The following is an 18,488-nucleotide window of genomic DNA, read 5'->3' on the forward strand; positions in this document are numbered from 1 at the left end:
GTTTTATCTGTTACATATGTTTTCTAACTAAATCTTTCAACTTCTTAATTGTCAAATTTAGATTTCCCGTAAAAAGTTTTAGGAAGTTTTGACTACTATTTGTAGAAAGTGGTCCATTCTTGTTATTGTCCTAAGGTCATATAAGAAATAGAGTTTTTTTCAATCTAACAAGATGTATTTGGACTTTGCTTAACCTATTCATCTTTCTTGGGTCCTGATACTCATATAGCTCTTTTTATCTGCCAAAAGAAACCAACCTAAATTTCAAGTTACTAAATGCTTACAAAGATCAATGAGAGCCTAAAAGAAGAGACATCTATAGACGAAAATGATTGTTTTAAAATTCTGATAACATATTTTATCCATAAACATTTACTAGAGAGATAAAAAGGACCAATAGAGAGATTTAAATAGATAGGCAGATTCAATGAGGTGGCTTTCAGCTTATTCCACTGTAACCCTAGATTAAATTCTTTAGCCTGACCCTTTTCAAAAGATTTAATAGCTTTGATACTGAACCTTCCATGTAGCTTTTTGTCTGTGGCTTTCTTTACCTAATGCAAAGAACCACACATTTGCCAGGCTGTCACACTGACACAAAAAGGTGCTCTGCTGTTTCTTCCTCTAGGTGATAGAATCTGCATAGGTCATCATCTGCAATTCCATCAGCTTACAGTCTGCCATAATAGGTCTGCTAACCCTGTTACCAGACTATGGATTTGGCTGTTTTCCTGTCTTCTGTCTTTTGTCTAAATTTTGACAAATTGATGGCCTGGTTCCAAAAGTGGCTAACTACAAAATCATTGTTTTTGAATACTGACAAACACTTTCGTTATAAGAATAATAAATACATTTAAATTATTCATCTGGAGAGGGTTTTTCGCATAAAATGCATGTAGCTACATTTGGGACTTAACTTTATTTTAAATTGAAAAATGAATACTGGTAATATACAATATTACAACTACAGCAAAATTTATAAAAATAAGTAATAAATAAACATTGGTGTAAACATTGAAGTTTTGCAGCCGATATTTTTCATTTTTCTTCAAACAAAGGCTTTAAAAAATTTTCCATGCTGGACGTAACTCTTCGACCCCTACAGGGAACAATCAATATTTTGTGAAATACTTCTTCATCTAAATAGTTTTTAACATGCATCACAAAAGGATTACCTATTTCATAACGAATCCACTTAATATCACGCCAATTAATCACAGTTCCATCTTCAGCTATGTTTCGATTAACCATTATAAGTTTTGCAAGGGGTTTCCCATCAATAAAGGCAAGGTCAGGTGTTGTATAAACTTCATATTTTGGAGCATTTCGTTTTGCGTTCTTTGCAATAGTTACCCATTTATGCGGCAAGTATACAGAGATATTTTTGGCTGCGGTTTATATTCCAGCACGCATTGAGTCACATTCCATTTGACTGTGACCAGAGATAAGAAATTTTTGATTGATTACTTCAATAGGTAAAGCCTGAACAGCATACAGAAACATGAGAGCAACAAATTGATTTTTGTTCTGACCACCACAAGTGTCACTTTTAAATGTTTGCTCAATTGCTTGGGAATTAGAAATAATTTCGTTGATATTCTCAATATTACTATTTTCATCATTGAGGATGTCGTCACTTTCTAAAATATTGGTAGGTATTTTAGTTTCATTTCTTAACTAAACAGTATTACCTAACCGAAAATGAGTTCTGCATATTCTCATTGTTAGGTATATAATCCCTATCACGATCAGAGTAGTCAGAATCAGTTACCTCCTTCCTAGGTTTTTCTTTACATTGTTCATTTGCATTGGTAAGTGGAGCGGGCGATGTTTTATTTAAGAAGGGTCTCTATGTCCAAGGCAATCGGGTGCTGTTATCTCTTTTATTGAGGCAATTCGGACGTTTTTAATCTCTATAGATTTTCAGGAGAATTTCAGGTGGATTCCTGGATATAAACCACCAACAAGAAAAACTTGATCATTACGTCAGGTTCATTTCTTCAGGAATGTTATATCAAAACTAAGCAAATTATTAGATCACAAGTTGTTAAAGTAGAAAATATCTGTATTGCTACTGACCTCTGGACATGTGGAGTAACTGAAAATTACATCGCATTAACAGGACAATATTTAACCGAAAATTTAGAATTTAAAACAGTTTTATTAGTCCTGCTGCCATTTTTCTGGAAACCATAATTCAGAAAAGATCGCTTTTGAAATTAGTGAAATTATTTCACTAATTTCAAATTTCAGTTTCTAAAAAAAGTACCTTATCTTTAGAACGGCTTTTAAAGTATCAATTACAACATAACAAAGTTCCCAAACGGCCAATCCAAGACGTGGAAACTAGGTAGAACTTCACCTATTACATGTTAAAAAGAATGGCCGAGTTAGAAGAGGTAATCCGTTCCACATTTGTATTAGTTAATACAGACTTAGACTTGGACCAAATCTAAATAATGAAGACTGGATTATTTGTTCTCAACTTTCCCAAATTTTACGGCCTTTTAAAGAAATAACAAGTACAATCAGTGGCCAAAAATACTTGAAGGATAGTTCAATGATCGTTATGGTACACTGCCTGCAAGAATCTTGCAATAAAATTTTATCAAACGGTAACCTTACATCCATATTATCCGACGTAGTACAATTACTAATATCGGGTTTAGCAAAAAGATTTAGAGGGATAGAACAGAGTGGCACATTATCATTATGTACATTTATGGATTCACGATTTAAAGTGCAATGATTTTCTGATAAAAATACAGGTAAAAAAACAAAAGAAAGAGTTAAGAAGTTGGTTACTTCTATAAAAAAAAGAAAAAGATTGTACTATTGAAAATCAACCAGTACAAGAAAAGGAAACCGATAAAGATGACTTAAGTCCATGGTGTATTTTTGAACAATTAATTGGACATGACTCATCTAAACGTACACCTGTATCGAGAGTCCATTACAATGGTGGAAAAACCATTGCCATGTATATCCTAACTTAACCACTATATTCATAAAGTATTGTAAATGTGAACATATGTTCAAAATCTGGTTTAATTTTAAATAAAAGAAGAACACAGTTAACAAGAAGTAAAGTAGAAAAACTTACGTTTTTAAATGTCAATTTAGACGATTCGCGATTTAATAATAACGTGTAATGTAAATGTAAGTACGATTTACTATTTGTATTTTTTAGTTTATTTTTCAAGTTATAATAAATATATCTTTCATTAGTTTCTTTCACTTCAATAAATATACACATAAACGATAATAGCCATTATGTTTGTTTATGTAGGTACTTCTCTTACTTGAAACTACTGTTAAACAATCATAGTTATTGTTTACGAAAATCGGTTTAGTTGCGTTAAGAGCGTAGACGCAAAATTTCGGGCCAATGCTTTTTAAATGTATTCATTTTTCTTGAATCCTGAGAAAACTAACAAATATTTTTTAAAAATTTAAACGCAGAATGAAAGGTGACATTATTGCCGAGGGCCGAAAGTCTCTTAGAATAAACAAAAAGTTTTTTTTGAATGAGATACTTAAAATTCAAAATCACACTAAATTGTCTCTTTTTCACCCCTGTAACTTATTAAAATAAACATTATAGAAGTTTTCAGAAACTTTCAGCCCTAGGTAATAATGTATTCTTTCATTCATTCATTGTTTAAATTTTTCAAAAATATTTATTAGTTTTCTCAGAATTCGAAAAAAAATGCATTTAAAAAGCATTTGCCCCAAATTTTGCGCCTACGCTCTTAACGATAAAAACATCAAAGACCCATCTCTACTCGTTCGTTACCTGTGTAACGGTGATTCGGTGCTTTGACCAAAGAATATAGACGCTTATATAAGCGTCTATATTCTTTGCTTTGACTACGCGACATGAGACGTTGCCAAATAATTTCGTATGAAGGTTTATTTATTGTGGAGTTATATGCATTTTATTATTTTTATTGGAAATAAGGCACAATGTGACTTTAAAATAAGCTTATTTTGACGTTTAGATTTTTAATTCGGAAATTGTACTTAAAATACGAATCATTATTAATTTTATTTATATAAAACGATTTCCGAAGTGGAAATCAAAATTTTATATTACACTTATTGTAAAGTAAAATTGTGGCATATTCCCAATAAAAAACAGTAAGCTGCCATTTAAATCCATTTCGCCCAAATTTGATTATCTTAGAACATTGTTCAAATGCTAAAAAGACAACAGGTCAAATAAAACCAATAAGTTTGGCAACGTTGAATTTCCCCTTTTTATTATTTCCACTCATGCAAGTTCGGCGATTTAAAGGGCGGACCTAATATACCTCTCCCTATAAGATCATACATGGATTTATTGATTATTTAAATCTGTTAAACCAGATTAACTTTAATGTTCCCTATCAAGCTCTACGTTACCACAATTTTTTGAATATTCGTTTCCACAGAACAACCTACGGTATGTTCATTGTACCATGGGTTATAATCATAGCAATTGATCTATGGTTATAATAAAACAAATGGCGCTAACTTCACCTACATCGAAAGATGTCCATTCCAAAGGTGGCTATGTGTTACTAGCTACATATGGAATTGCGAACTACGTTCATTGTGTACATAGATACTAATGGTTCTATATATTCTGGCGCCAATTTTTAAATTTATGCAATTCGCCACATTTGGAACAAAACTTAAAATAATTTTGCGGTTTACTGTGTAAATAGCTCAAAAATGGAAAAATTGGCAGGTCATTGCTTTACATTTCTGAATGTGTCAATGGGGTTTATGTGTATTGTTCACAATTAGTTCAATCTATCTATTTAATCCATTTGATAAATTTAATAATGTTTAAATTATAAGAATAACTCTAAAATGAATAGTAAATAATAGCAGATCAAAATTAAAGGTCGTCATCTTCATGCACTGAACTAAATACTTTTTGCGCATTTTTTCCAATAAAAATTTGTTATTTTATGTACAGGATGTTGACTGATGTTATTTATATTAGTTACTATCATACCAACTTTCTTATTTTAAATGGAACATTGGTTATATTATAAAATTTTTGGATTCTGCACAAAATTCCCAGAACTTTTATATGTTGCATGTTATAGTTTTAATTAACTTATTTTAGGATACAGGGTGGTTAATAAATATATCACTCTCTGTGTGTCTTCTAATGACTTTAAAAGGTTCTAAAAATAAAATCAATAAAGAAGAGGGAGTTCACTTTCGTATCTTAACTTGTTTTTAATATTGTATATATGTACTCTAAGATATATATTCTATTCTATATTCTTTTAAAATACATATGTCAAATAAATGAAACCTGCCAATATTTTTACCAGATGTCATATGGAATGTACATAGGTAGGTATCTTAAAGGTTAAAAATTTAAAAGTTAATATAGAAGGGATTGTGTCTTTAATCCATTGTATATTAAAAACAGTTAAATAAAAGCATGGCATGCCACTACATTAAAGTTCTTTGAATTTTGTGTAGGGTACAATAATTAAATAATATACCTGGTGTTCCATCTAAAATAATAAAGTTGGCATCAGTATTTACATGACGTCACACTCTGTATAACACCAGAGTATATACCACAAAGTATAACACATGACCCACAGAGTAGTGGGTCAGGCTCTAGACATTAGTGTGTTTTAGTATCTGTATTGAACTTCGAAGCACTGCATCTGCAACCTTCTTTAGAAGTATGCAGTGGATGTAATTATATATCTTTTCTATATTTCATATAAATTACATCGTTTTCCCACTTTTTGTTATGAGATTCAATTTTGTATCTTTAATATTACAAGAGATATATCACTGGATAATATCAAGTTTAATTATAATTTGATTATTCAATCAAATATATCCGGAGTATCTTTTACATGCCCAAATATTCTTATTATTCAAACTTACTTCTTATCATGACACCTGTTATATACTTATGTATTCATTTAAGCTCCTGTTTTGTTACAGAAAATCAACAAATAAGACAAAGAGAGAAGGAGACTCTAATTTAAGGAAAGAAGAATCTAGCAGTGCTAGCAGGTTTTACGAAAATCACACTAAACAGAACTGGGACAAAAAAGAGTCTCATTCAAAGGATAAATATGACAGGAGGGTATATGATAGCAAAGAAAAACAAAATCAGAATAGAAGGGATGCTAGGGATTATAACAGAGATAAATATGATAGTAAAAGTTATAATAGAGATAGATACGATGATAGAGATAGGTCTCGGTATAAAGATAGGTATGATCACAAAGGTAGGCAGGAATCGAGAAGTCGAAGCGAGGAACGAGAAAAAAATAAACAATTTGATAATAGAAGAGATCAAGGAAATGAGAGGAACAAAAGGAGAGAAGGGTATGTATAGATATTTAGATAAATATTGATATTATCGACGTCGTAATATCCAAAGGAAGTAAACCTCAAGCTATGAATTTCATAGGACGCATAAAAAACTAAATTAGTTGTTAAGTCGTACTGCATATTTATTTGAAGGATACTACTGTTGGCAGGAGGCGGTATTTTAGAAAAAAACCAGAACTTCAATTTCCAGTTTTTGAGGGTTATGCCCTTTGGCTTTACACTGTCGATTTGTTTAGAATATAGTAATTCTTTTATTTTATATTGTTACATTGATCGTTTTAATTTTATATCTTATAATAAAATTGATTATTTCTTTTTACAATTCTTTACTTTTAACTAATTAATATGCTAAGATTAATTAATTTCATTTAATTGCTAAGAATAATATTATTAGAAAAAATAATATCAAATTCACCTGTTTTTTTTTGTTGAACCGAGTTGAATTTGAGTACACCAAACTTTCGACTTCCTCTCTGAAATCTTCATCAGATCTTCCGGTATCGGTCTCCTGAATCCCCAGATCACTGCACTACGAGGGTAGATTGATATAAAACTAGCCTTTGATAGAAAAAACAAGTTTTTTGGAATTAAATCGATTTATTTCTCAACAGAGTCCCGTTTTAGCTCGATACACTTAGTAAGACGATGGTCCAATTTTTTTTATACCATCCGAAGAGTACTTTTGCTCGAGCTCTTCAAAATAGACCGAAGTTTCAGCGACGACTTCATCATTTGTTACGAAACGGCTTACTCCGAGCTATTTTTTTAGGTTTGGAAACAGGAAAAAATCGCTGGCGGCAAGATCTGGGGAATACGGTGGGTGTTCAACCAATTCATATCCCAATTCGTGTAATTTTGCCATGGCGACGGCCGATCGGTGAGCCGGTGCATTGTCTTGGTGAAAGAGCACTTTTTTGCGTTCCAAACCGAGGCGTTTTCGACGCAATTCGGCATCGAATCGATACAATATTGCTGTGTAGTACTCACCATTGATTGTTTTTCCTTTTTCCAAGTAGTCGATGTGGATGATGCCCTTCGCATCCCAGAAAACAGTCGCCATCACTTTGCCGGCCGAATGTGCACTCTTTGCCTTCTTCGGCGGCCCTTCGCCGCGTTTGCGCCACTGTTTCGACTGTTCTTTGGTTTCCGGTGTGTAATAATGCACCCAGGTTTCATCAACGGTGATAAATCGGCGAAAAAAATCCTTCGGATCGCGATGTATCATCGCCAAAAGCGTCTCCGAAGTGGTCACACGTTTTTGCATTTGATCGATTGACAGCAAACGCGGCACCCATCGCGCGGATAGCTTTTTCATGTCCAAATGATGGTGAATGATGTTGTGTACGCGTTCGTAGGAAATGTTTAGGACCTCTATTAACTCACGGAGCTTAATTCGGCGATCTGCCATAATCATGTCATGGACTTTGTTGATCATTTCCGGCGTGGTGATTTCATTTGGCCTCCCGGGACGCTCATCATCAAAAACACCCGTACGACCACGAACAAATTCAGCTTTCCAAAATTTTACTGTTGCTAACGAAGGTGCAACCTCACCATAAACTTCGTCCAGGTCGGCTTTGATTTGCACATTACCCTTTTTGTGGAGGAACTTAATCACCGAACGATACTCGACTTTTTCCATTTGTCGGAAAACACAAAATTTGCTTGCTTTTGACGGCTGTAAAAACCAAAATAATTGTTTTTAAAACTTAAAATTTTGACAGACGTCATGTCATGAATGGCAAATGTCAACACCGAAACCCATTCGGTATCAAGTAGTGCCATCTATCAAAGGCTAGTTTAATATCAATCTATCCTCGTACTAAGAACAGTAGTGCCGTGAACAGTGTACTTGACTAGAACTAGACATAGCAGCTGGCATTATAGGACAGCAATAAGCAATATCGTCACACACAAGCATATTGATCTACTCTTTAGATCTTTTAGAATCAATTTTTCTTTAATTTTTCCCCCGACAGTGCTACTAACACTGTTAACAGATATTTCCAAGCTATTAATTAAACTCAAAGATTCTACTAAAGACAACCTATTTAATTCCAACTTTAAAATAACATCTAATGTACAAGCATAATTGCTCTGAAAAAATGTCAGTTGAGGTAGTAGTTTATTTTGCATCAACTTTTTTGCATGAACAGGAGGTTGACAATTTTTATCAGTCATCTGTTTTAGATGAGTAAAATGGTCACAATAAAAAATGCTGCTTCCAACCGGGTCCCCCATCTTGTTATTACTGGTTGAGGGGTAAGAGGAAGATTAGAAAGTTTCATGTTTTAATACTGAATTCTTAAAGATGCTTTGAGAAAAACTTTTTGTATATTATATACAAGTTCATTAATAAAAGGAAAATATTTTCTAATTTCTTCCGCAATTCTTTTAACACCAAGGGCCAAACATTTTACATGTTGAACTTTGGAGTAAAATATTTTAATATGTTGTCCTGCTTTGACCATATAGGGTGCATCATCGGTTAAGGACAGCTAGAACTTTTCACAAGGAATGGGATCTGGTAGAAAGAAGTTAGCTAATTCTTCTTGTATGAATCTTGTATTTGTTGAAGTTAATGATTAGTTTTTTCTATCTGTTTGCACACAGTTAAACGTGCTTTTGAGCAGGACTGGGTCGAACTCCAATCAATAAATGAGCTTTATAACGCCCAGCAGAATCAGTAGTTTCATCCATGCATAAGTAAATATTTATTTTTTACTTCTTTGGTTTTTCTAAAATACAAATAATTGATGTTATTCGTTTTTAACTTTGTCTAGCTTGGAATTTTAATTTTGCAACATTTCTAAAGAAAAACTCTAACTGTCATTTAACAACTTTGACAATGGGATATTGGATGCTATCAATGCCCGAAAAAATCTTCATTAACATTTCTTGTTTTCACTTGATTTTTTTAAGGGGGTCTCAAAACATCGGGATAAAGAGATTTGCACTTTCTCGTTAGAAACTTTAATTTTTTGTAGCTTTGTGGTATGTTTAGCTGTTTTCACGTGCTGCTTGATTTGCGATTTTTATTTGAACAAAATGTCAAATTTCTTAGGAGAAAAATCTAGGATATATCAATTGTTATTTCTCTATCATTTTTTTCTATTATTTGGACACTCTATCATTGTCCAAATATAATTGTTTGTACTTAAGGTTTAATCTAAATAGAAACATTGTTCACTTTCGACATGATAAAAATTTCAGTTAGACACAAAATAATAAATTAAATAACAATTTTAAATCTTTCTCTGAGCTCAACTCTCGTGGAGTACTGCGGCCGGCCAACCAGTTGAGAAATGCCCAGGTACCCATTGCCCATGCCCATTTAAACTAAAAATAAAATTATGGGACAATGATGGTTTGGTACTTCAGTTTAGACCTTGATCTTGCTGTGTATTCATGTATAAAATATGCAAACCGCTATTTTTTGTATAAAGCAAGCAAAATATGCAAATTATGCTGCTTGCATAAATGCTCTTCTCTAGTTATTACACTACATAAAAACACACTGTAGGACACATTTAGGGAGAAGATGTAGGTCTCATAATGGAAACAAAGTTTAAAAGAAAGTGTAAGAGAGTAGACAGGCATGGATACACATTGAATGCTAAGAACCGTGCAAGTGAGTTCAATTTACTCTTTTGATGGCAACCTTCCGTAATAGAGAGGGTACGTAAAGAACAAGAAGAACGTTATGGCCCAATGGCTTGAGATTTCACAAAAAATAGGCTGGGTAAATAAAAGAAAATATCAGACTTAAAAGTTGGCGAAAATGGGGAATATCTGGGAAATGTGGAAAGAACCTGTAGAAGAAGACAACATGGAGAAAAAAACCGCACCGGGAGAAGGAAACCAAAAAAAGATGCAGCGTTGAAAAAAATAATTAAACTATGGACGTAAAAGGTTGTCTAGCAACAATGTCTTGTTAGGTTACTACATAAAATTTTAATTTCCTAATTGAAAAAAATACTCCCTCATAATATCAATCCATTAATCTTGAAAATTTCGATATATAAAAATATTTTTTGATATATAGGCATTACGAGTGGTTTTTTCCAAATATATAAAACACTACAGATACTATTTTTGAAGTATTTCATTTTCTACTTTCTGCAGTTAAAAGAAAATTTTTAATATTATTATTTTATATTTTTATAATATAGTTTTAGACGAAGGCGAAGTGGCTCTTTTGACCATGCCAATGCCAAATGGGGCAAACCCGAAGATGAATCCAAACAGAAGAAAGAACCCCAACAGAAAGACAAGCCGAATTTTGGCTTGTCCGGAAAACTTACGGAAGAAACAAATACCTATAAAGGTGTAGTCATTAAATACAGTGAACCACCAGAGGCAAGGAAGCCAAGGAGAAGATGGCGGTTATATCCGTTTAAGGGGGAAAAAGCGTTGCAAGTATTGTACATTCATAGAGAGAGTGCATATCTTATTGGTAGAGAAAGAAAAGTTGTGGATTTACCTGTTGATCATCCGTCTTGTTCCAAGCAGCATGCAGCTCTTCAGTATAGATTAGTGCCTTTTACTAGGGAAAATGGAAGTGCAGGTAAATATATATTACAGTTATAGCTATCGTTAATATGCACTGTACAAAAGTATCTGACGCTTATCAATTTTTCTAAGCTGTATCCTCAGTTATATCAGCACAGACAACGACATCATATATCTAATTATAAAAGACATCTGATTATGTGGCATTATTTTTGAATATCTCAAAAAATACCAGATGAATTGCAAAGGAAAAGGTATCTAAATTTTATTGAAAATAATCACATAACAATTTTAATTGAAAATTTTTTTGTTTTAACATTTCGATTTCCAGTCCAAAGTTTTCAAATTCAAAATAAAACTCCATTTGAAGGTTCTAAATAATTGTTCCGTGATTTTTTAGTGATGGTGTAATAATATATGCGTTGGTAATATGATGATGTGACTTTTGGGCTTAGTTTGTAAATTAATATATGTTAATTCACTATATTAGTTTATTGATTATTTTTATAGTATCGAACGGTAAACGGAGTACAAATATAAACAATTACAAATTATAACTAACTCAAATGTATAATGCTCTTCATGTCTTTCTATATACAAAACAAACAGTGTTTTCAAATTATTTCAGTTCAAGTCCAACTCGGGTTATTGTATACTTACATTAAACATTTTTATACAAATTATTTATATTATACACTATATACTAGCTGTATTATTAGTTATATTATTATATTATATGCTAGCTGACCCGTCGCACTTCGTATCGTCTTAAAATTAAATAATGTATCAAAGTTCAATAGGCTTCTCTTTCGAGAGTGTTAAGCAACATAAATCTCTGGGTAATGAATTGACACTGGTCGAGGTGTCAATAGCGACTTTACCATTTCCAATATCTAATAGCTGCTTCGACTACACTTTGATCGTATTGCAAAAACACTCGCATGATATTTGTCAACTGGAGCTTTTTCCAAATCAAATCATGTGGCATCAAATGCCACAACAAATTGGATGGTATTAGGCATGCCTTTAATTCGTCCCCGCAGTTAATTGGGGAATAATTATTAAATAAGAAGCAGTCTGAAAATGTAATCATGGCTCCACCAAAAATGTTTTTGATGGTCACGAATTCCTTTCAAAGTTCTGTCCAGTCCCTGTAATGACCTCTTGTGGGCCAATGTACATTCATCCCAAACGATTTTTTTGCATACCTGTAAGTTCTTCGTCATTTCTCTATTTTTGGCGATGTTGCAATCTGGTGTTTCATTCATTTGTATGATTAATGGTCATTTCAAGACAAAATTTGCAATTTGTCCACATTCCAATAAAGTTGCACATATTCCAGATGAAGCCAACGCTAGATCAGAATTGCCATGTTGATAGCCAACGTTCGCAACGGACAGGGCACTTGAAGAAGAAGTAAGAATTTATCAAAAACAAAAGTTTTTGAGGTTTCTTTTAATATCTCCAAAAACACGGTCACAGGGAAGAAATGAGTGACCTCGAAGTGGAAAATATTGTTGAATTTTTTGAAATCTGCCTGGTTAAAGCCAAATAAATTCTTGTAACGCAGTGGTTTTTGTTTTGACCCGGGCAGTTGTCAGAAAACAGGCGTAGTTCTTTAACATCTGTTCCAATATATTTTTCAATATAATCTAATAGAAAGCTGCAGACTTCATTCGGGCTTTTTCGTGCTTCTGCTTCGTGGTAAATATAAAGAACCGATTTTTGTGACTTAATATTGGTGATGCAAAAAACATTTACGGTAAGCTGCGACAGATAAAATAGGTCTTGTACAGGAAGTTGAATGTTCTGCATAAAATCGAAGGCGATTGCTTGTACATAATCTCTTTAAATGCATTCCTTAACTTGATCATGTAGGGCAGTGTAAACGTTTTTACTTCGGCGGCAGTGTACGACTTTTTCGGCAACCGCTACTTTTTTTGCTGCTTCACCAAGACTAGGGCTTTTAATTTTTAAATTAAGCTCCTCACAGACATTGCATGTGTCAATTTGTGTTTAATATCATTATTTTCATCAAAATATTTATTGTAGTAACTGTATTGTACTGTACTCTCAGGATACTTTTTAATAAATAATTGGTGCATTATTTTTATATTAAGTTTCGCATCTAAGTACTTAAATTCCTTACCAGAGTAATGAGACTCTTTGACTGGAAATGTAGTTATATGGCTACGGATAAGTTCTCTAGTTCTAGCATCAATAATGTTCCCTTTTATATTTTTTCCCTTTTATCTGTAGGTATCACAACACATACCACAAGTCTTTTAATTCGCTTTAGCCTTTCTCTTCCAATGGCGTGAATACTTAAAAAAGCGCCATCGCATATCATTTTTTAGTCTGATCAACATTAACAAAGAGCTTGTAACTTCTTGTCCTATCTTTACGTCCTTCATTACGTTTTCTTCTTTTAGACACCTCCATTACTTCTATTAATCCTTGTAGATATATCTCCAATGTATCTTTAACTCTAGAGTTTCTAATAACATTACGCTGATATTCATCCAAATTCCTAATTCCCTTACGCCTTTTAGTAGCAAGCTCTCCATCCTTGGCCTTTTCATCACTGGTGGTTGATTAATCGTTGTTCATAATAATATTAAAATATGAACGTTTTTCTTCCAATATACAGATAACTTTTTGTAAGCAGCAATAAGAACAGACAATAGAAACACTATGAATTCTATAGGTTATGGTAAACGTCGATATGCAAAATGACAACTGACAATTTAGTGCAGAAACAACCGTAGACCGGGACTAAGGTGGTTTCAGATATATATATATATATATATATATATATATATATATATATATATATATATATTGTGACGATTGGGGTTTATAGAAAATAATTTATAAGTTATATACTACATAATGTTAGATATAAAAAAGTATTTGATTATTTTAAATAAGTTATACACTAGAGAATTTAATAAAAATTATTTATGTGAGGGCATTTTTAATAAATTAGCATATAATAAGTGTAAAAAGTTGTATTTTAATGTTGTAAATAGATTTAAGTGAGCCATGTGCTAGGCAACCAACTATACAGTAAGTAATTGACAGATAGAAATTAATCATAATAGGAATATAAAGTGGGGTTATAATAATATATTGTTTGAATTGTGTATTTTATCAAATTAGAGTGTTAGTTACTAATTTGAATGTTTATTCTGATCTGAAAAGCCTAAATGTCAACAAAATTATCAATGGAACATTAACGAATTCTCCAGAGTGCAGAGTGTGACCATTGTTTAAGGTCGAACATTCTGGAATAATGATTATGTCGGTGGATAGAACAGATATTTTTTTCGAGAACATCGATATCGAAGAAATAGAACAAATTGGAACATGATCTCTTACCAGATGGTTCTGGAATATCCAAAAGGATATAAATACCCGTGATTTGGATTCAAGATGGAAGTTTTTAGTCAGAAGTCAAGCAGTTTATTATGAAAGTTAGTAGATTAGTTAGTGAAGTCAATTGTTCACAGTTTTAGTAAGTCAGTCAAGCAGTTTAATAAGAAATATGAAAGTTAGTTGGAGATAGTCCAATTGTTTAATATAGTGAGTTAAATGAAGATTAAAAATTATGCATATATTTAATGCACATTTATAATTATACACAAATAATTATTGAAGATTATAAAAGTATATTAGAAGAATATTGGATGGACATTGGAAGGAATTAAAATTATATTATGATTGGAGATTAGTATAAATCAACTTATAATAATTGGATATTGGTATATTGAAAAGAAGAATAAATATAAATGGTGTTTGCTGGTTTGGTTGGTGGTGTATAAATGCTGGTGAAGAAAACTATATCTTAAATTGGTAGAAGCTGATAATTGGAAAAAGTAATTTCACAAAAACAAGGATAACCGAAGTACGAAGACATTCAGTGGTGATTAGAATCTATATAGTGGAAAACAGTTCATTTAGGCATTCAGTGAAAGAAAGGTACAAAATTTTGTTAATATAATTTAGTTAATGTCATAACAATTTCAATTTTGAAGATAGTTTGTTTAAATTTTACATTGTCTATAGAATTTAATTAGTTTTATAAGAGTATCAATTTAAAGATAGTTTATTTTAAATTTACATTGGCTAGGTTAGATATATATGTGTGTTCCATAATAGTTATAATAAAGATAATTTAAAAAAGTACTTACAAACTAATTCTTTGAGAACCGCGATAAAAACCCTATATTATTAAAAATACTCATTGCTCATCATTCAAACAAATAATACATCATAACAATTTGGCGCCCAACGCGGTGGCTCTCTATTTTAAAGAATTAGTTTGGGAAGATAAGTGCTCTCATATAATTAAATTAATTATCAGTAGAAGTGAAAAATTATAGATTTTATTTTTAATTATATTTGAACAAGTAAAGTCTCAAAATGTCTCAAGGAAAGAAAGGTACAAGAAGCAAAAAGAATGAAGAAGATGTGGAAGTAGAAACACAACCTATACAAGAGGAGAGTTTAGTTCAAGTTCCACAAGATACTGCAGAAATGAATCCAGAAAGAGAGGAAAATGTCAATATGGCAGCTTTGATGTCATTAATGATGCAGATGAACAAGACAATGGAAGAGAATACGAAAAAAATGGAAGAGAATTCAAAAGAAGTCAAAGAAGACATAAAAAAAATGGAACAAAAATTGGAAGAGAATTATAGAAAATTAGAAAAGAAAATAGAAGATAATAATAATAAAATTGTAAAACAAATGGAAAAACAAATGGATAAAAAACTTGAAGCTGCAGAGAAGAAAGTAGCAAATGAAATAAAAAATATACAGCATGACTACAAGAAAAGGATAAAAAATGAGAGGACAGAAGTAAAGAGGATTATTCAAGATAATAAGATAGATATAGAACAGAAAATAGAGTTACAGAAATGTAACTTAGAAGTAAAAATTAACGAAGACAGAAGAAACACAGAAGAAAAATTAGACGATATACAACAAAATATCCAAATAAAGAATAATCAAATAAGAAATGTGGAACAGAGAATAGATGATATTTCACAAATGAGAGACATAGGAAGACCTTACTTAAATTTAACAAATGAGACTGGGATTAAATTCTCTGGTAATATAAAAAATTTGCATCCTAGAGTATACATAAATAGTTTAAAACATAAATTAAGATTTGTGAATAATATTAATGATATTAAAGATTATATTAGAATGACATTAAATGACAATGCAGCAACTTGGTTTGCTAGTATTGAAAATGATTTAGATAACTTTCAAACATTTGAAAATAAATTTTTAAATTATTATTGGGGTGAATTAGAGCAAGCAAAGTTTAGAGAAATTCTATATTTTGGAAAGTATAATCAAAATTTAAAATCAAATATGGTAGATTATGCATTGAAATTGATAACAGTTGCAAAATATTTAGAACCACCACTTAGAGAAAGTATAATCAAAATTTAAAATCAAATATGGTAGATTATGCATTGAAATTGATAACAGTTGCAAAATATTTAGAACCACCACTTAGAGAGGATGAAACAGTCTTAAATGTATCTAGACATTTTGATGCTGATGTTGTGCAAACCGTAACTGTACAAAATATTCAAACAATAGATAGTTTTATTAATTTTATTCAAAGAATACAAAGAGGCAATATGACAAGTAATAATAACAACAGAAAAAACAATAATAACTTTCAATATAATAAAAATGATAATCAACAATATAGACAATCATATAACAATAATTATAGATATGGTAATAATTTACAAAATTTTAATAATAATAACAGTAATTATAATAAACAACATTTTAATAACAGTACTAATAATAATAGACAAGATTTTAACAATAGAAGAAATACAGAGCGACCTAACTATAACAGACAGGTAAATTGTGTTCGAAGGAATAGAAGCTGCGAAGACAGGGAACGAAATAGTACAAGGCAAGAAAATGTGAGTAGAAGTCATAGTAGGGAAAGACATAGTACATCAGATCCAAGTGGTCAGATACAATCTGACAATTCTAATAATCAAAATTTTGTGCAGTAAACTTTCTGAATTACAAGTTAGGCCATTGCTATTATGAAAAACCTTCTGAATTTATTTCTTTAGATGAAGATAAAATTATTGAATCTATTAATTTAATTTATATAAATGCTTTGGCCAAAAATAAAATGATTAAGATTATGATAGATACTGGTTCAGAAAGTACTTTAGTCTCGGAGAATTTTATTTTTAATACATTAAAGCTATCAGATATAATAAGGGTTCCAAAAATTAAAATTATTGGTGCAAATAATAAGAAGTTGGGTGAAATTGATAAACTAGCCAATTTTAAAATTAATATTCTTAATAAAGAAATTAATATGCAAGGATTTATTGTCAAGGATTTATGTGTTGATATATTAATGGGAAATGATGAATTGGAAAAGAAGAAAGTAAAGATAGATTTTGAAGAAAAAATGGTAACTTTGGAAGGGCAAATAATTAAATTTATGCAGAAAGATGAGGTAGAAGAAGGAATAAGAGTTGATAGGATATTATTAAAAGAAAATAATGATGTTTATGAAGAAGAAATGTATTTTGATGATAGGGAAATGTCCCAAAAGAATGTAAAGAATAATTATTGTAGTGAATATTTAAGGAATGGAAATTTTAAGCAGATGGATGCCTACGAGGCGGAGTGCGTAAAATTGGAAGCAAGGAATAATGAGTACATAATGAAGAATAATTTTATTTGTAAAGAAGAAGATATAATGAAAGTTTTAAATTGCCCTGAAGAATATAAATCAATAGTCATTTCCATATTGCAGCAACACAAGGGACTTGTCAATAAAGAAAATAGAATTGCACAAAATTATATCCATAGTATAAAAGTTAAAGAAGAAAAAGATTTTAAAACAAAATCATACCCAATACCGTATAAATACAGAGAAGAAGTAAACAAAACAATTAATAATATGTTAGAAGATGGGATCATTGAGAAGGCAGACACACGTTTTATTAACCCCATAGTAGTAGTACGAAAAAGATCAGGTGAAATCAGGTTATGTTTGGATGCAAGGAATATTAACAAGATCACTGAAAAGCAATTTGAAGCACCAATGAATATAGATGGAATACTAGGAAGAATTACAGAAATGTCATTTTTCACTAAAATTGATTTACAGCATAGCTTTTGGTTAATACCTCTAGAAAGAAAAAGTAGACAGTATACAGGATTTCAGATAGATGGAGTAGTATATCAATTCAAAGTAGTACCATTTGGACTTCAATCATCTTGCAGTGTTCTATGTAGATGTCTTCATGATATTTTGGATCAATATGAACATTTTGTAATTCACTACATTGGTGATATATTAATTGTTTCTAAAACGGCTGAAGATCATGAGAAACACCTAAAAATTATAATAAACAGATTAGATAAAGTTGGACTTAAAATAAATCAAGAAAAATGTACATTTTTTCAAAAAGTAGTGATATATCTAGGTTATAAACTTAATACTAACAGCTTACTGATATATCCATTTTATTCAATAGACTTGATTTGTTAAATAGATGGTAGATTTCATTATTTTGAATCAATTTGACATCATATTTATT

At 31.2% G+C, this 18,488-nt stretch overlaps 1 protein-coding gene across 2 annotated transcripts in view; it reads left to right on the forward strand.

Annotated features, from left to right (window-relative positions):
- The window catches only part of LOC140443703 (uncharacterized), a 60,641-nt gene that overhangs the window by 1,011 nt on the left and 41,142 nt on the right, over positions 1 to 18,488 (forward strand). For both annotated transcript variants that reach the window (XM_072535086.1, XM_072535085.1), the window contains exons 2-3: positions 5,971 to 6,360; positions 10,539 to 10,933. In XM_072535086.1, the coding sequence (XP_072391187.1) occupies positions 5,971 to 6,360; positions 10,539 to 10,933 (785 nt within the window). The remainder of the gene's footprint in view (positions 1 to 5,970; positions 6,361 to 10,538; positions 10,934 to 18,488) is intronic.

This window comes from Diabrotica undecimpunctata, chromosome 6, assembly GCF_040954645.1.
Source record: "Diabrotica undecimpunctata isolate CICGRU chromosome 6, icDiaUnde3, whole genome shotgun sequence".
Lineage (NCBI taxonomy): Eukaryota > Metazoa > Arthropoda > Insecta > Coleoptera > Chrysomelidae > Diabrotica > Diabrotica undecimpunctata.